General features: G+C 41.4%; 1 protein-coding gene across 1 annotated transcript in view; it reads right to left on the reverse strand.

Moving 5' to 3' along the window:
- Positions 1–645: 645 nt before the first annotated feature.
- The window catches only part of LOC129111986 (aryl hydrocarbon receptor-like), a 50,624-nt gene continuing 31,220 nt past the window's right edge, over positions 646–20,049 (reverse strand). The window contains exons 3-11 of the mRNA XM_054624159.1: positions 9,737–9,921; positions 9,559–9,648; positions 8,397–8,523; positions 7,806–7,945; positions 7,496–7,698; positions 6,836–6,945; positions 6,551–6,692; positions 4,773–6,468; positions 646–4,344 (exon numbers count right to left, since the gene is read on the reverse strand). Of these exons, the coding sequence (XP_054480134.1) occupies positions 4,258–4,344; positions 4,773–6,468; positions 6,551–6,692; positions 6,836–6,945; positions 7,496–7,698; positions 7,806–7,945; positions 8,397–8,523; positions 9,559–9,648; positions 9,737–9,921 (2,780 nt within the window). The 3' untranslated portion in view covers positions 646–4,257. The remainder of the gene's footprint in view (positions 4,345–4,772; positions 6,469–6,550; positions 6,693–6,835; positions 6,946–7,495; positions 7,699–7,805; positions 7,946–8,396; positions 8,524–9,558; positions 9,649–9,736; positions 9,922–20,049) is intronic.

Genomic DNA, 20,049 nt, shown 5'->3' on the forward strand with positions numbered 1-20,049 from the left:
GGAAAACAGTTAAAAGTTTACATTATGTATATGTTTTAGTACTTAACTATTGCATATTATAGTAAATGTTATTTATTTCTAAAGATGGGTACATCAGCCGTCATTACTTTTGCTTTAAACAAGGATACATCAGGGCCACAGCAGTTAATGGGACATTTCACTTCACTTGCTTTGTAATGCAGCAAGTCAGAGTAAAACAATAAAAGATTCTGATCCCTTCTGGCCCAGTTTGGTGCGAAAACCATTAAAGGCTTAACTGGGAGCAGATTGTCAAACAGGAACAGCTGCTTTAAATTGCAAACATGTAGTTACAGTGCCACCTAGTGGACACTGGAGACAATCACATTGATCAAAAACCACAAGAAATTAAAAATAATGATATTGAATAAATAATAAATATGCATGCTAATTCTATTCAATTTAAAGAATTAAAAAAATTAATTTCCCTCATATTTCTAAATATTTACATTAGATTTTATTTACATTTTCTGACAACAAAAATACCTATATTTTTTTAAATTAAACTTTCATTTAAAGAGTAAGAAAATACCAATAAAGATAGATTTTTTTTCACATTTTCACAAAAATATTACAATAAAACATTAATTTGGAGCGGAGAAGAAAAAGCACTTGAAACACTTTGTGTGATCAGATCACCTTTAATACGGTGAGCATGAAAAGATTGACTCAAACACTCAATACACTGTTAGAGGCACAAAATATTGAAGGCAAATTCACAAGATATAATATTTTGAAAAGTTACAAAAACAACATCATAACAAGAGGCTAACATGTATATGCTGTGCAGAGAATGTACAAAATATGAAGAAGGCGTGAGTCAGGTTAAGGCAATATGACATTAAAATACACATTACAGGACAATACGTAAATGAACAAAACAAAAAGAGACAAATATATATATTTATATACAGGTACACAAAGATACTGCAATTTGGAGCCTTGGCCTCCAGGGGATTGAAAAGTATAATAAAGTACAAAGGCTTTTTTTTTTTTCATCTAGAAGCAAGCAACAAGATATATTTTATATTTCTATATGAATACTTTTGTGATTGAATTGAAAGCACTCTGGATTTTAAAGAGGCGTTTAAGGTCCGACACCTCGGAAACAAGAGCTTCATGTTGTACTGAGTCGTTTAAATTCAGCCTGTGTTGAACACAAATCCATCTGTGATGATGTTTTTGGGGGGTTTTATTTTTGGGGGAATCTGCTGTCGATTGATTACAATTCACTTTTTATTTTTTATAATTCCTCTGGCTCAATTTTCAAACTGAAGTGCTTTTGAAAGTAAAGTATGCATCATTTTAAACACTTTTTAACTATATATATATAAGTTTCTTGTATCATTTTTGAGAAAAACAACTTCACTTTCGTGAGATCTGCTTTTGTTTGACGGCGTTACCACGACAACAACCAAATAATCTTGATGATTAAATCTGATATACAGCAGATGTTTTTATGAGTCATGCTTGATGACATTTCAAGCCTAAAATTGAAAGTTTTGCACGTTATGTTTTTAAAATTGAGCCAAAGCAATCAAAACAAACTGTAACCCAACCTGGATCCTTTACTACTGGAGTCAGTGCTCTACTGCATTACCCAGAATGCCTTTCAAAAAGGCACAAGGGGTGTCCCAAATCCATTCTACTTCCTGTTTGAATACTGCTAAAACGGTGTACAGTGACGAATATTGTGCAGTATTTGGGACAATGGTGTTCATGTCGACCTCTGAATCGTAATTAAAACTACAAAACATGATTTGTCTCATTAATAAAGTAATTATGTTCATTGTTTGTCTATAAAATTGACTGATTCTTCTTTTAAAATGTCTAAAATCCAAATATATTCGGTTAGTAACGCCACTTTGAGGTGCGACTGGAAACTTGGGACATGAACGCAGCACATTTCTAACTAGTGAATGTCAAACCATCTTTAACTACAATCATTCTGTCTTTTCCTGCTGCTTTATGTGCAGAAATCGTCTCCTGTGTTCGTGAAACCGTCACAGTTTGGAGTCTTTCCCTTTGGTATCCTGCAGAATTCAACATCACAGATGGCTTCTTTTTGGCGTTTAAGTCCGCTGTCACTACTTTGGTCTTTTGCAGTTTCTAAAACCGGCTGAAACCTACTTATTCTAGAAGGACTGATCTTTAAAAAAGTACATAAGTGCTGATAACTAGTGACAAAGCTATAATCAGATGTCATGGCTCAGTACTGGATGAAGCGACGCTCGTTTCTTGCAGTTTGAGGCTCTCTCATGTTGTTGCTTTTCAATGTAAGTGCTGATTTGTGTTGTTTGTTAAAAATAAACAGACAATCAAAAAGAGGTCAATTAAAAAGGCACTTGTGAAGTGTTCATTTTTTCCATTTTTTTTCCTCATAAAAAAAAAATACAATAGCTGCCTTTAAACCGTTTTTACTTCTGTGTTTTTTCGCTGCCGGACGTTTTCGTCGACGCTCCCGATCCGAGCAAGAACGACGATAAATTAATCACAAAGACGGAAACAGGAAAGAGGAAGAGGACGGAGAAACGAAGAAAGGGTCCTCTCTCAGATCAGTATCTAACGCGGAGACTGATTCACATCCTGGTCGTTCATTTTCAGGTTGACTTTCATGTTTGGATAAAAAAAGAAAACTGGTTTTAAAATCAATCTTAAGGCAGTGTCCTTAACTTTGACTCTCAGTCAGGGCATATTTAAAACACTCTCTTTAACGATTAGTAATTTAAGTTCTATTAAAGTAAGACATAATCTGGAGGATAAAGCTCTTGTTTTTGTGGATTATTTCTCCTCACTACGCTTTGGCAAACACTTTAAAGGAATAGTGCAAAAACAATCTCACAACCTGGCTCTGTGAAGTTTAAGGCGAGGGCGAGTTTGGTTTAAATCAAATATCTAATTTCCACTACACCTTTTTCTTTTTTTGCTAATATTCCCGGTGGAAATGTTTTTGTATTTCAACAGACTAAGGCACTTTCTGTATTTTTTCTTTCTCCCTACAACAGGAAAACAACAACACAGGAATATTAAAGAACAAAGAATATCTGGCTCAGTGTTAAAGCTCTGACTGAATGCTTTTTAAAATATATAGAAAAGAAGGCACTAACTAAGAAGATGTTTCCACTGAATCATTTTGTTGTGCGTTTTCTTTTTTAATACCCTGCCTGCAAAGCAAATCAAAAATTCAAAGAGTTGAAATGAAAGTAAATCAAGACGCTTTTTTCAAAAGGACAAAACAGCAACAACAAAAAAAAACAAATAAAGTAGATATATATTTTATCCTTCTGAGCGCTCAAATAGAAAACAGGTTTAGGGAGTATGGCGTTTGTGCGTAGGAGGCAGCGGAGGATCGTTTCTCTTTTCAGGTCAAACATTCAGATTTCACCAAACCTGCTGAGCCGTTTCTCTTGTTTGTAAAATATTTCACTTTTCAAGACATCCGTCGAGGAGATCCAGGACATTAAATGATGCATTTTCCTCTGAAGCACTTTTGCAGGTCCTCTTAACATCAAACATCTTCTTCCAATCCATCATGTTCCACACACACTACCTTCATACGTCAGAGGAGGCCGATTAACGACCACGACTGACCCAAACGTATCTCTGTGAATATGTCAGAAATCATAAATCTGCAGGTGGGTTTGTCTCTGAAGCGTTAACTAAAAAATAGTTGCAGAGGGTGTTTTCTGCTCTGCGGCCACAGGGGGCAGTAATGAGCACATTGAGTCAAAGAAGATGCTCCATTACGTACTTGGACACACACAAAGTTAGATTTGTGTGTTAGTACAGTATGTGGGAAGAGGAAAGACTTCAGGGATGAGGACTAAGGCGCTGACCTCCGATAGAGAGCAGCACAGACGAACTTCCATCCATCAACGTTCTCCTGTTCACGTTTCTCCAGCTTGATCGCGATTGCAAAACATCCGTTTTTTTGGTTTTTGTTTAGTATAATCCATCCAGCTCCAAAGAGGGAATTCATGCTTTTTTCTTTGATAGAAAACAAACTCCACACAGATTTATTTTTCCTCCTCACAGAGCAGACATCCTGAACCAAAGAGCCTCCATCACTGTTTCCTGATAAGAAGAGAAAAGAGCAAAGAGAGGCGTCCTGCTGGGTCTGCTCGTCCTCCTCCAACACTTCTGTTCTTCAGTCTGATCCACTTTCACGTTTCGAGACACGAGTCTTTCTGTTTCCTTTTTAAACTTTCGTTTCAGTCCAGAAGTCACAGCGGCTGATTCCTATTGGTTCGCTGAGTAGTAGGCGTTCCCGTTGGGCAGCGAGGAGAAAGGGAAGCCTCCGTTACCGACCACTGGACGGCTGTTGATCTAATCAGGAGAGACAAAGATTCATTTCTTTATCTATTCATTTCTTTACACATTTTAAGATTAATCACAAATACCTTGGAGCTTCAATCTACTTTAATTTAAGTAAAAAAAATCAGAGATAATATGTGAAATAAATGCTTAAAAGTAAATTATATGTGAGGAAAATCTCAAGTACTGCACTTAAAGACATTTTTCAGGTACTTTACACTCTTTTTGGAGACAAATACTGTTGTTTTTCCTTCACTAAATTTATTTTTCATTTTAGTTTCTTTGCGGGTTTAGAAAATGCATCAAACAAAGCGTAATAGTTGGAACATTTTATGAAATTAAATTAAATTAAAATGGATTATTTAAATGGATTAAAGACAATTCAATTGGTCCTTTTAAATAAAAAGGAGTCTTCTTTAGGAGTGATGTCATCGACTTACCTGCGTCTGCTCACTGAAGTTCAGGTACGGCTGCTGCTGCATCAGAAGGCCGTCCGGGTCGAGAGCAGCCGGCATCAGGCAGGACAGCGCCGCCTCGTCGGGATTCAGGATCGCCGTCATCCCCGGCACCGCCGTCATCCCCGGCACGGCGCCCCCTCTGGGCAGACCCTGGTAGAAGCAGGAGGGCTTGGAGGGGATCGGGTTGCCGGCGGGGTTCAGTCGCTGGCTGAGGTGGACTCCGTTCGTGGGGGCGTTCCTGAACATACAGCTGCTCGGGGGGGCTGGAGGCGGCGGCTCAGCAACCTGCTGCACAGGAAACGGTACGTTTGGAGTCTCTGGAGTCCTGAACATCGGACCGCCGTTGATGGCGTGCAGAGGATTCCTCTGAAATCCTGCGGTTTGGTTGAGGTGGGCGCCCATCTGTTCGGGTCCACCTGAGATCAGCTGCTGCTCCAGAGACCACGTCTGTCTCTGATTGCCGTTGTTTTGTGTCTTAAGTGCAAAGCGGCCCTGAACGCAGCTCAACGAGGAATCCGCGGTGAAACTTGAAATATTTTGGGTGTACGTTTCTACAAAGCTGTCTGCTTGGTTTGAGTTGGAGGTCGAGGACGAGTTCCACTGGTTTCCCTGAAAGTTGAACACGGGAGTTAACTGTCTTTTGGCGCTTTGGTCCTGGAGGCCGGTCGGTACGTTCGGCGTTCTCATCTGCAGGTGGCTCTGCAGTGGTTGAGCCGTTTGGTTTGGGAGAATCTGATTGGTTGAAGGTTGTCTGAGCGAGAACGCTCCGCGGTTGTTGTCCTTGGCGGCGACTTGCAGGGTTCTGAGTTGGTTCTGTGTTTGAGCCGCCATGGAGGGGTTGAAGATAACTGGAGTGGTTCCCAGTGGGAGACCGACAGAAGTGGTCTGCTGAAGGGTCGGACCGTTGAAACCCAGCTGAGGGAGATCCATGTGGGTCAGTTTCATGTTCCCCAGGACTGGAGGTACTTGTCCCGCCACCATCTGCCCTCCGTTTGGTATCAGCAGGTTCTGGGGCTCCGGGGGCCAAACGAAGTTCTGCTCCTGCTCAGGGATCTGGTTCTGGAGATCCAAAGCAGGAAGGCAGTCCGGTATGTCGTCCAGCTGATCCGGCAGCTTGAGCCCGCCCTCCCTCTGCAGCTGCTCCTCCACGTAGGTCAGGATGTCGTTGCTGAGGATGTCGTCCAGGTTGTCGTTCATCTCGAAGCTGCTGCTGCTCATCTTCAGCAGCGTGCTCTCCCAGCTCTTCAGCTCCTCGGGCCCGACGTCCAGGGTATCGCTGATGTCGTTCTCCCCGAGGATCTGCTGCAGGGTCTCCAACATGTCCTGCACCGTGGCCTCGGACTTCACCAGGCTCCCCACGGCCGGTTTGGGGAGCTCCCACATGTCTCCGGGAACGTTGACGGTGGCGTGGGATTCCTTGAAGGCGGCGTCGTTGAGGGTGTTGAGGGCGTTGCTCTTGTTGTGGTCACAGTAGAGAGACTGGTCCTGACTCAGCATGCAGCCCAGCATGGACTCGCGGCTGACGGTGTAATCGTCCAGCTTCCTCTGCTTGGGGGCGGAGCAAGGGTCGGGGGTGTCGATGGTCGGAGCGATGTCGTAAAGCATGGCCTCCCCAGTGGTGAAGTTGAACGGCAACTGCAGCCGACGGAGGCGTAGCTGCTCCTCCCCTTCTTCATTTCTAGGGCGAAAAAACAACAAAAACAAGGATAAGTTGTCGCTCCGTCACAAAAGAAACACCACCCAGCTGGTTTTTGACTCACATCAAAGCTCTCTGCCGGGCCACGATGAAGTCCGGCTTCCCCGCTTTAAAGACCAGCCTGGCGTTGGCCTGGACCCAGATCCACAACCCGGTTTTGGAGAGAAGCCTGAAGACGGTGAAGCCGCTTTCTCCGGTTTTCATCACTGAACACGACACAGAAAGAGTCGGACGTATCGTCAATATATAACACACCTAGAAATAGTCAATGCATCTTATGCACAATGAAACACTCGGAAACATTCTATCTTTTCATGGAGCTGCAACGAACAATAACTTGGTGACTTACTTCTCACGTGGTTGTCGGCGCAGTACATCATGTCTGCAGCGTGGATGAAGTTGTATCCTGAACCTTTCATGCAGAGCTCCACTTCATTGTAACCCAGAACCATCTTCCCTCTGTAGAAATAGAAACAATTTCCATGTTATAAATAAATGTGTAATAAGTGTAATAAATAAATATTTATGGGTTATTTTTATGATTCTTTTTGCTTTAGAGAAGCAGACTAGTTACAGAAATGTATCGGAAATACTAAATAAATCTGTTTTCTTTTGAGTTATAATTATTCTATATGTCAAACATTGATAGTTTTGTTCCAAAAATCTGAGAAAATCTAAAATTTATATGCTCTAAAAATCTGTACTTTTTAGGTACTTTATACACTTTCTGGAGAAATATTGTTCTTTTCCTTCACTAAATACATTTTATTTGCAGGTTCAGATTTTTACTAGGAAATAAAATGAACTAATAAATATTGTTTTGACAGTTTGTTCATTTCATGAGGAGACAATACAAACATCTCCATAGTGATTAAACCTCACAGATCTTAATCAACACCCTGTGAGTGTGAGTGTGTGTGTGTGTGTGTGTGTGTGTGTGTGTGTGTGTGTGTGTGTGTGTGTGTGTGTGTGTGTGTGTGTGTGTGTGAGTGTGTGTGTGTGTGTGTACCTGGTGTCGATGCCCATGGGGGTGAAGTCCAGCTTGTGTTTGGTGTTGAAGATCAGCGTCTTGGTGCGGATCTCCAGGATGGACGGCGTCTGCATCTGCGTGGCGATGGAGAACAGAGCGAGCTGCGGAGGAATCAACGTCCCGTCCTCCGACACACGGCTCTGTCCGTGGATGAACTTCAGGCGGCCGCGGAAGTTCAGGGCCTTGAGACAAAAACACACACACAAACACAGCGACCTCTGACCTTTAAACATTTGTTTTTTTTGTTTTCTGCCAGAGAAAGTGATCTTTTAAAGTGTGTTTTTTTTACCAGGAAGCCGGAGGAGTTGTCCAGCAGGCAGCGGAAACGGCAGCAGAAGTTTCTCTCCAGGAAGGACGAGTTCTCTGGAGGGACGGCCTGGGGGTCATAGGTCATCACGTTGCTGCTGACCTCCGCCGAGCTCTGATCAACTGCAGAAATGACAAAATATTTCACATTTACTTCCATCTAATGTTGTTAATCAGTGCTGCGATCATCATAACAGACAGCAAGATGAACCAGTTATTGTCTATATTTAGAAAGATCTTCGCAAGCAAAAAGAAAACATGATACAATAAGGATCCTCGTACGTATTTGTAGTAAAAACATTTTCAAATGTAAATCTGGTGAGATAGAATATTTATTTCTATTTGTGCATGCTTATCAAACATGCATAAAGTAAACCCACCCATATTTAAGAACTTCTTTTATTTTTTGCATTTATTTATTTTGTCCTTATGTTCTACTAAAAACAATAAAAAGCTGCAGGTATGTCTTGTATTTACAGAATATTTTGGAGGATAAGTTCCTGTAACTTTTACTGCGTTGCTCAGGTGTAAAACATCATATATTATATCATATATTATTGTCGTTGTTGCTCACTGAGAAGCTCCGTGTCGCCGTCCTGCTGGCTGGTATTCGGGTTGAGAGCGAAGTGAAGCTGCCGTCTGAAGAGAGCTCGGTCGTCTGTGTGGATCAACTCAAAGACGCTCTGGTGGACGACGTCCGACTGCAAACAGAGAAACAAAACGGTATTTATTTATGTTTTTAGAATTGAATTACAGATATGTGGAAGGTATTTTTAGTTTTTGTGACTAAATACTAATTAAATAAACAATCTTTCCTTCTTTTTCCTTCTTTTTTAGACAAAGTAAACAAACTAAATCTGTAAAAAACATAAATAAAACAGTCGATACAGCAGCATTTTCTTTGTTTTTTAGTGGGTAGAATAACCCTCTGGTGCTCACAAATCCTGACTTCAGGGTGTCTTTGAACTCAACAAAGCCCGCTGAGCAGCTTGAAGCCATTTTTCAGCACCACTGACAAAGGAGGGCTTAGTGTCAGGGTTAGTTTGATTCACAGAGAGAAAGACGAGAGGTGTGGTCCGCTCAGCGCCTCGGCCCTTCAGCACAACGCTGGCATTCATTCACTCGACTCGCCGTGTCACGGCCGACACGTCGTCCTCACCCTGTGTGTGTGTGTGTGTGTGTGTGTGTGTGTGTGTGTGTTTACATCATTGCTCTTGAACGCAGCTGGCCAAAACAAACATTAGAAAGTACTGGGGCTCTGCAACAAAACGCTCCTCAAGGATTACTAACTCATATTTGTCTTTTAATGATCCACTTTATTGTGAAAGGGTGTCTACTGTAGTTCTATCAAAACGTGTACTGATACGACTGTGTGTACTTATTAAGATTAATAAGGCGTCACATGTCTGCTCGTTAATATGCAAAGTATCAATGCTGTATCAATAAAGGGTTTCCCGGTGATAAAAAGACAACGGTTCTTATATGCAAAATGTTCTATTGACAGTTAATTAGTACAAGAATTGTTATCTTCTTTTAAATGTGCTTATTATATTTTAAAATTGGAATACTTGATATCTCATTTTCATTCACTGTGTGTATCAAAACAAGTTTAAATGAAGACATTTTATTTGTATGTTCTTAATCATTTTAATGGTAGTTTTTTTAGAAGGACATTCTAAGTGAACTTTATTCTTCTTCTACTATTATTGATTATGAGCTCATGCTTCTGGTTTTACCTGGTGGAAGCCCAGGAAGTCCTGGATGGTGGGGGAGGTGTAGAAGATGTAGCCTTCAGCCGTCACCACCAACACGAAGCCGTTCAGCGCCTGAAACACCAAAAAATAAAACAAAACTTCACTCAGAGCTTAACGTTGTTTTTCCTCTTCAACACCAAAAACATCTCTCCGGTGTTACCTGAAGCAGCAGGTCGCCCTCACTGAAGCCGACTCCGTCGATGGAGGTCACCTGTGTGGAGGAGGCGGCGGTGGAAGAGGAGGTGGAGGTGGAGGTGGACGGAGTCAGCGCGTTCGAAACGTTTCCGAACATGAGGCTCCGCTCGCTGGAATAGCTGGAGCCGTTCTGGCCTTTCTTCATGGTGGCTGCAGGAGAAGAAGAAAGAGAAAACTGTCAGTTTGTTGATACACAGAAGAAGAAATAAGCGTAGGATGATTTAATGTTTCAGTTTTAATGTTGAGAACATCAAATTAGCTGCATTTTGGGCAAAAAAAGCATCTGATTTATGGTTTTTTTGTCATTTCGTTTCACATTTTGGAAAAAAAACCCAACCACATTTCTGAAAAGAACACAGAAGCACAGACAGGAACTGAAACTACACTTTTACTTTTCTCCACCCAGTTTGCAAATCTCTGTACAAAGTTTGCACAACATTGTCAATAACAACGATGCAGCAACTAGCAACTGTGCAACAAACAGCTGATTGTGTTTACAAAAACAAAACACACATCGAGTGAAAAGAGAAGTGAGGCCGAACAGAAAGAGGAACATCTCCGTCTCTTCTATCAGGGTGGAGCTGCCTGAGGTTTCCTGCCGTCTTATAACGCCGTCTCTCAACTCTTCCTCCTCTTCCTCTTCCTCCTCTGGCATTTATCAAGAACTTATTATCAGCAGCAGAAAAACAAGAGAAAAATAACCTCAAAATATCCTTTCAGAGAGGAAGCAGGTGGAGGAAACCAGTAAGGAATGATGATGGATGGAGGGATGGAGGAAATTAATCTATTTACAAGCTTGACTCTTTCATTTATTTCTGGATTATTGCTTAAATATAGGCACCATTTCTACAAAATGTGTCCATAAAACCACAGAATAAATTATAGAAATTAGTAAAATAATGTATCATTCTATCCCTGACAAAAACTGATGCTTTATATTTTAATAATTTATTAAAATGTTGTTAATAAGTGAGGAAAACTGGTTTTGCACAGAGTTAAGCTCTGTGTCAGAGGTGACTCTATCTCTTTATTACAATAATTTGTTTGTTAACAAGAAGAAAACTATTCGTTGTACTCCACAAATGAATAAAACGGCTGTTGTTGTCATGTTAGCTGTGATTCTGTCTGCTTTTAGAAGCCTTTTGTGGTCAAACAGCGATTAATTTCAATCCAGTTGAGTAACATTACTTCCTCCTCGGTGCTGCCGCTTTCTTAAAGTCAATATAAGGGCGTTATTGGAAGAAAATAAGCCCAAAAGTAAGTCAGAAAACTAGATTTTTCACTTGGACTTTAAATGATCTGTCTTGTGTTTAGCGAAGATTATTTATTGCATAGTTCATGCACATGAAGTACTCTTGGTATTTTGTTTTATGAGTACTTTGAACCCTTCAAATAATAAATCTTTGCCCTGAAATGCTGAAAAGTTTCGTCAGAAAATGAATCTGCAACTATTTTGATAACAGAATAATCGTTTGAGGATTTGATTAATCGAAAGAATAATCGGTGGATGAGTTGCAGGCTGCTGGTTTAGAGTACTGGCACAGATTTTGAACCAATTCAAGCACTGGGTTTAAAATTCAATGCCTCAAACACACACGCACACGCACACACACACACACACACACACACACACACACACACACACACACACACACACACACACACGGCTGTGCCCTTGGTAGAAATCTCCAGGCCAAACGAGGATAACAGGCAGAGCCACAAAATGACCCGTTGGCCTCAGAGTTTTTCCCCCAGCGGACCGAACGCAGCAGGAAGCGGACTCTTTAGAAGACCGGAGTCATGTGAAGTGGTCCACGATGGCCTCGGAGACCCGATCGATCCGGATCGAGCTGGTTCTCTAATAGCGCTCCAGTATGCAGAAGAGTTTTCTGTTCCTAAACAAGATGAACGGAAACACGCAGCGTCTCCTCCAACAAAACCATCATAAAAAGGAATTTAGAGACACTGGATCAGAACCCTCTGATTATGAGTTTAGAACTCCACAACACAAGTTATATAAAGCTGATTATATGTGACAAGCTCAAGTTTTACTCTGGAACAGGATCTTTAAAAATGTCTCAAAGCAAAGAAAAAGAAATTGAAAATCACCCTTTTGGTTCTATTTATTATCGATGATAAACTTTAAGTGAGGTTTGTGATGTGTTACTTCCTCTGTTCATTGTTCAATACACTGTTTTATTTATAGTAACTTAACTATATTTATACATCATGAATAGACATATTACATTATACACTATATTTTTTAAAAGCTTGACCTGATCTCTGTGAATATTTTCAGTGATTATCACGAAATCTTATCGGTTCTTGTGTCAAATTTCTTGTGTTTTTGGTTTCTGGCAGCTTTATTGTTTGTTGAATTGACAGAAATGAGAGGTCAGACATTTGGCAGAGTTTGAGTAGGAACAGAAAGATATATTAAACGTGAGGTAAGGCATTAAACAAACAAGATATGACGTATAATTAATGAGCTTTTAACGTGCTATGAGGTATCTTTATTGCTTCAGGACAGAGCCAGGCTAGCTGTTTCCCCCTGTTTCCAGTCTTTATGCTAAGCTAAGCTAACCAGCTGCTGGCTGTAGCTTCATATTTACCGTACAGACATGAGAGTGGTATCAATCAAATATCAAACACGTTCTTTAACAATCTGGTTCGTCCAACGGTTAAAGACATGAAGAGACTTTGAACATTAGACACGGACACGCCAAAGGAACAAGTAGAGTTTGGTTAGAGCCATAAAAGAGTTGGATAATTTGAGATTTGGTACAAAGAAGAGAACATGCCATCCAGATGGGTCGGTTAAACACACTAAAGCACAAAGAGAAGAGGAAACGTCCCAGTGTCTCATTAAATATCTCCCAGAGAGGAAGACCAGGTGGCATCACATGACACAAGCTTGTATCAAAGGAGACATTCTGGAGCTTTGGCAGGAAAATACAAACATTAGCAACCAAACTATCTGGTGCCCAAACAGAAACCGAGCCATAGAAATATGAGCAGAGGAGAGAACACGGCTGGTACGAATCCCAACATACACCAACGAGACAAGGACCAAGGAAGAGTCTGTTTGGGAGGAGACATACATTTAGACATAAATAAAGTTTGATTTAGCTTGATTTATGTCGCTTCCAACCACTCATGTTCCCACAGCAGACATTGATGCATGAAATTGATCGCTTTATCATTATCTCTCGGGGGGATTTTGCATTCTGCAGCAGATCACGAACGAACCACACAGAATGTTAAAACAAACGTCAAACACAAGCACAACATTGAAGTTTTTTGCGCTTTTAAGCAAGTGCATGATGTAAGTACATCACTGTGCAAGAAGTAGCAGAGAATATACTTCTGTAGAATTAAAGTTGTGTGGAAACTTTGCTTTCAAGCTGATATGTAAAAAAAAAAAAAAAGGTGCAAACTTCAAAAACCCACTGAACCTTTGGTAAATCAATAATGTGTGTTGTGAAATGTGTCAACATGCGATCTTAAATAACAGCTTCAATCCCATGATCCTTTGCTCTCTTCCTCCTTCTCCTCTCTGGGAGTTTTTTTCTCCCTTGTGCCTCGCCAAATATTTTACCGCTCCCATGGCGTTTAACATGATTTACCGCAAAACACAACATCGCCAATTGATTTCATGCACTCTCCCATTTCACTAACGTAAATACTGGACCCTCTTTTCTTTAGAAGGCCCTATAGCAGAGAGAGGAGAAGATAAGCTGAGCACACTTTTCCCAGCAGCGCCCTGGTTCACATTCCCAGCATTGTGAAGATTCCCACCTGGGAGCTTCCCAGTACAACCACAGAGACGTTTGAGCAGATTTATAGGGGCTTTTTTTTTTTACCAGTTAAAGGAATTGCTCAAAGGTAATTGCACATTACAGTCATTTAGCAGACGCTTTTCTCCAGAGCGACTTACAGTCAGTAGTATGTTACATATCATTCACCCATTCACACACTGATGACAGGCTACCATCAAGGTGCCACCATCAGACTCTAACTAACATTCATCATCCAGTCCACACCGATGGCAAGCCTTCAGGAGCAACTTGGGGTTAAGTGTCTTGCCCAAGGACACATTGACTGCCGAAGCCGGGTATCGAACCACCAACCCTCTGATTGGAGAACTACCTTGCTCTCCACTACGCCACAGTTGCTGGGAAGGTGATGATTTCAATATCCAGGATTGTCTAAACGTTTCCATTGTCATCCATCACATTTCAAAACCTAAATATATTAAATTTTGGTCATTTCTCAAAAGGAAAAGCGGAAAAAAAGTAACATTTTGCTTGAAAAAACAAGTACTTCTTATAAAAGAAAAAGTGGGTGTCATCTTATATGTGTGAGCAATAACAGATGTTTTTTACAAGATAAAAGGCTTCAAGGATGAAGACGTTCCTCTACTGGGAATAAAAGTATCTGAATCTGAAGAAAACTTTCTCAAAAGTCTATTTAATCTATGAGACGACTCTAGTTTGACACCTTTTCTGTATAAGACTTCAACTCTAAATTTAGACAACCACCACCTGAAAAAAAGGTGGCCGCACATGCTCAAACTTGTGTTCTTTGTTGACTAAATGAACTATTCACACATTTTAAGAGACTAAATAATGATTAAGTGCAAATATGGAACAGTTGTCCATAAACATAACACAAACAATATGTGGCGTGTGTGGGGGTTGTTAACAAATATCAAGTAAAGATGTGTTACCCAAAACTAGACGCTAGAATTTTCAAGAGTGTACTTCTTTGTCTTCGGTTTCACTGTTGCCTTAGTGTGGTTTTGGTGTGTAAGTGTGTGTGTGTGTGTGTGTGTGTGTGTGTGTGTGTGTGTGTGTGTGTGTGTGTGTGTGTGTGTGTGTGTGTGTGTGTGTGTGTGTGTGTGTGTGTGTGTGAAGGAGGAGGGGCTGTCTAGGCATGCTCAGAGCGAGGGCCTCTAACACACTAATGTACCCACCACTCATAGCCGGAGGCGATCTGGTTTAGTGGTTCAGCGTCTCAGTGCAGCAACAATGAGCTATTTTAGTACGAAGAACAACCGGGTGATATGGAAGATTGATTGAGATGGGGAAGAAGAAATGAAAGAAGCATGTGAGCTACGAATAGGGAAAGTGTTAAAGTTCTGAAAAAAGACAGAAGGGCAAGCGGAAAGACAGAACATGTGGTAGTTAAAAAGAGACGCAAAAACTGACACAAATGCATAAAGAAAAATGTAAAACTGAGAGGACCTACATAGGTGCCCTGGGGAACTCCCCGCTCTTTTTCTGATGTGGTGAAAATACACTTCATTTACACCCTCTACTCCAAACACTGACATTTTAACAAGAGACAGCTGACTTTCACGAATGTGTCAGAACCCTCATAAAACAGGAGGACCCCCCACCTCATCTTCTTCTATGGTTCTATAATAAAAAAAAGGGGCCTTACAGAACAGAACCCCCTCCCCAGCTTCATCTGGGTACCCTAGAAAGCCCAGTGCCCTATTTTATGTTCATATGTCGAACATTTATGTTTGACAATAACTTTCTTGAATAAAGCTAAAGTTCTACTGGTTCTGATCGGATCATTAAAACAACTTTTTAAACTGGACAGCAGGATAATTAATTGCTTATTAAGTTAAGTGCTGCTGTACGTTTGGTGTATAAAATACAAGAACATAGAGAAAATGCTAATCGTTTAGCCCCCCAGTCATGTCTTCAAATATCTTGTTTTATCCGACTGACAGTCTAAAATCAAAAGATATCAAATTTATCAAATGTAAAGCAACAAATCCTAATGATTCAGAAGCTGTGACGAAAGACTTTCTAATTATTTGAGTTGTTTATCAAGCAAAAATGCAGATTGATTATTGAAAAAGCATACAAATCCATTCATCGATTTATCAAAACAGTGCCTTAAAGGGTTTTAACAACCAATGAAATCGTCCTAAAATGTAAATATAAGCTGTATGTTCTATGATAATAAACGGAAGCAGTTCAATGTTATCTTATGATATTTTCCCTATTGTCTAAAAGAACCTTTCCTCCTCCATGTGCACTTGTTGACCCCGTCTTAGTACATGAAATCATTTTAAGGCTGCTGAAACTACCTCCTCATTTTTCTCTTTTTCTATCATATTTGCGAACACAAAAACCCGCCCACCCTCCGTCTCCGAACACCCGCTCCGAAGCACTTGCGGTTTCTGTCGACTTTGAAACTCAAGAGCTGAATGGAGCCATTGTTCTTCATCCCTTTGGACTGCAGGATGGAGGGGAGGAGGAGGAGGAGGAGGAGGAGGGGTGACAGGAGATCAGAATCACAGACACTCTCTCACTTTTTCACTCTCAGTTTAAGCTCACTCTCCCGTCTCTCTCTCTCTCTCTCTCTGATCCGCTCTGTGCAGGTTTGGACATGAGCGAACGGCGAGGACGGAATCACAGAAAAAGGACTTGTGTGGTTTGGAAATCGAGAAGGGTTTCAGTCACAAAGTTCCTCTCTGAGCGCTTCTCCATTTGGCCTCTGGCTTCAAATCTGTGTTTTTTTTACATGTATCATCTGTTGTGAAGTGTCTGTGTGTGTGTGTGTGTGTGTGTGTGTGTGTGTGTGTGTGTGTGTGTGTGTGTGTGTCGTTTCCTGTTATGTTACTGTCCCTTTGATCATTTAAATTTTGTGCAGATCGAAAGTAATCTGCACCACAAACTGCCCTTATTTGTCCGTTAGGGGGTGCTGTAATAATCCATACTACTTGTCAATAAATCACCTGGACATTTAGAAATCTGCAACATACATGCATCTATTCATCATATCTCTTTTTAAGCTACATTTTGCAGCTTTCTGACACCTGTCACTCATCCGGACGAGTTGTTATCTATCACCAGGGGTGCTCATTTTGTTCTCTAACTTCTTCTCTCCGCTCCACGGCTGTCGTAACTGCCACTTCCTGCTCTGTGGTGAAAAGTCTCATTTCGATAACCACAACTATTTCACAGATGGCCGCGCCCAAATGGCGAGTCTACAGAAAAATGGTAAAAAACCCAACGTCCCGACTGTCACAGGTGAACAGGGGCCTGAACACACACAGTGTGTGTCAAATATATATGTTTATTTATATTATAACAATGAGGAAAATGAGTCTAACTGCTTTTTAGATTTATAGACTTTAAGGTAGTAACTTCCACACACACTGGCTGTATTCAGACTCGGAGAAAACACACATCGTTCTGTGAAAGTTCATGCACCAAACACACACACACACACACACACACTGCTCCAGCCCTGACCCTGCTCTTCCCACCAGAGCGTTGACCTCTGACCTCGTGCTGCTACGATAAGGCCGAGTCTGGAGGAGACGTCTCAACGTTTACATTCCTTCTCCTCTGAACGGCAGGTCACCCTCGGGTGCCTCCGCTGATACTGCACACGACCCACCACACCCCGACACCCCGACACACACACACACACACACACACACACACACACACACACACACACACACACACACACACACACACACACACACACACACACACACACACACACACACACACACACACACACACACACACACACATCACTCAACAAAACGAAGGGCAACTTCAGGAGTTAATCTTCAAACACACATTCATTTTGTGGAGAAAACACACTTATCACTCAACAATCTCTGCAAAGATTTATAAAGTGTTTTATTTGAGCCACCTGCTTCATATCATCTTTTATAAAGTTGCTTTTCAGAAACCCAACAGCCAGCATGAGGCTTTATTTATATTATATTGTGAAAGAATGAGTCACGTTGCCTTTTGAAAAAAACAAATGACGTGTTCATTTCTGTATTGTGAATGCAACAATGTATCTGTGCAACTTTATCTATCTATTTTCTACGAGAAATAAGAAACTAAAATCACAAAAGAAGAAGAATTATATAATAAAGACTACTGTCTTTTCTTATAATTAATATATTTCTGCGATAGTTCTAACTCTCAATTTGTAAATCCGTCAGCTTGATCAGCGACCCTACGCTTCAAGCTGTGTCGCTCTAAGTAGCCGTATTAATGATGGAAGTAAAGGAGGAAGTCAGGTGACCTGGTATAAAGATTGTCTAAGTCTGAAGATTGTAATGTTTGGAGACTTTCACCCAGGCGACCACAGTTCTTGTCCCATGTATACTTGCATACTTTACAGCAGAACAAAAGCTCTTAATTGAGCTCATATCACATCTTTTCCTAAACCTAACCAAGTTGTTTCCTGTGAACACAGAACTTTATTTTGGAAAGACAATGTCTGCATTTAGTGGCTGCAAAACGACGCTAAAGAGGTTTCATAAAGAATCACAGTTACCACGCTGCCATATTTGACCAAGAAGACAGATGCATTCCTTTCAAAAGTGAAAATGTAGAAACACATTTCGAAAGAAGAGTTCGCACAAAAAAAAGAGCTCAAAAAGCAGAAGAAGGTGATGATGTTGACCCACACCCAGAGCGGCAAATTATAATGAAACACAGGAAGGTCACGAAATGTTCAGGAGGGCACTTTGTCCGCTTTCCACACAACTGAGGGAAATACGGCTAATTTGCTGTGGTTGCTGCTTAATTTCAAATGACCCCCCCCCACACACACACACACACACACACACACACACTCTTAGCCTCGCGTGCGAACTTTCAATCCCAGGCATCCTGAGCTGAGAAATGAGAGGAAGGAGGCCGGCGGAGGAAAAGACAAGGAGAGAGAGAGGGAAAACATTCAGTGTGATTATTGTGTGCGTGTGTGTGTGTGTGTGTGTGTGTGTGTGTGCATGCATGTGAGAGACACACACACACACACACACACACACACACACACATGGAGACGGCTGCCAAAGAGTCCGATATGCCTTCACTGGCTTTTGAATGGTTTGCATCATTACATGTTCTCCAATTTGGAACTGCTAAATGTTATTATACAGTAGATACTGATGAAGGGGAAGGGGAGAAAATAAACTGAAGTAGGATGAGGGGGAGGAGAGGGGGAGATGGGTGAGGTAAAGGGAGGTGGAAAGAGAGGTAGGAAGCAGGTGGAGGAGATTTTGTAAGGGGGAGGAAAGGAGTGTAAGCAAGAGGGGAAGGGGGGTGAGGAAGGAGGAGGAGGAGGAGATGCAAGGTGGAGGTTAGGGGAGAGGAGGTGGGAGGTACAGGAGGAGGACAGCGATGGACAGAGGAGGGAGAGATTTTGCAAAAGGGGGAGGAAAGAAATGGGAGATGGAGGAGGAGGAGGTGGCAGGAAGAGGAGGTTGGGTGGGGGGGTAATGGAGTTTTCAGCATAATGTAGCTCCGGTGCTCTTATCGCTGTCGTGCCGTGGAACCATTGAGAACAGGAAACTATTCACCAACACACACACACACACACACACACACACACACACACACACACACACACACACACACACACACACACACACACACACACACACACACACACACACACACACACACACACACACACACACACACACACACACACACACACACACACACAGGGTGTTGATTATGATCTGTGAGGTTTAATCACTATGGAGATGTTTGTATTGTTTCCTAATGAAATGAACAAACTCTCAAAACAATATTTAATAGTTCATTTTATCTCCTACTAAAGATCTTTTCTTTCTTTTTTGGGATAAACAAGCGTCCGTCTGCACCAAACCTGGTTGCAAAAGCGATGAATTTAACAAACAGGTTTTATCTGATCAATCTGTCTCGTTACTGAAGTCATTCTTCCATGCACCAAACCAAAGTCTGCACCACATCTCCAACGCACTACAACCTCAAACCCAAGCGACTTCTGTTAGTTTCAGTTCTGGAAAAAATACAACCTGCACAGAAAGGTGCCAGAGAAAATAAGCCAATGCCCAGAAAGTTCCAGCCACATTTCATCCTTCCTCCTTCAGCTCCATTCATCCGTCCATTCGTCTTGACGCAAAAGCATGGCGACAACTTCAAGTGTGACTGGAGGAGGTCCAGTAACTGTTATTATTGCCGGTGGCAGCTGTGAGTTTAATCCAGCAAAGCCTTATTAGCATGACTCATTGGGCTGGAGATTTAAGGGAAAGAAAGACTTTGATCTTGTGAGAAAACCCCACATGTTTGATTCCTGAATTCTGAAATCAACACTTTTTATACGGGACTTCTGTTGTGAAAGCAGGGTAGAGTTTTTATGGTTTTATCACAACTTTTGTTTTGAGAACACTAAGAAACATCACTCACTAAGTCTTAGTGAGTTGGTGGTTTTCTGACTGGTTTTCTGACTGAC

Source organism: Anoplopoma fimbria, chromosome 22 (genome assembly GCF_027596085.1).
Source record: "Anoplopoma fimbria isolate UVic2021 breed Golden Eagle Sablefish chromosome 22, Afim_UVic_2022, whole genome shotgun sequence".
Classification (NCBI taxonomy): Eukaryota; Metazoa; Chordata; class Actinopteri; order Perciformes; family Anoplopomatidae; genus Anoplopoma; species Anoplopoma fimbria.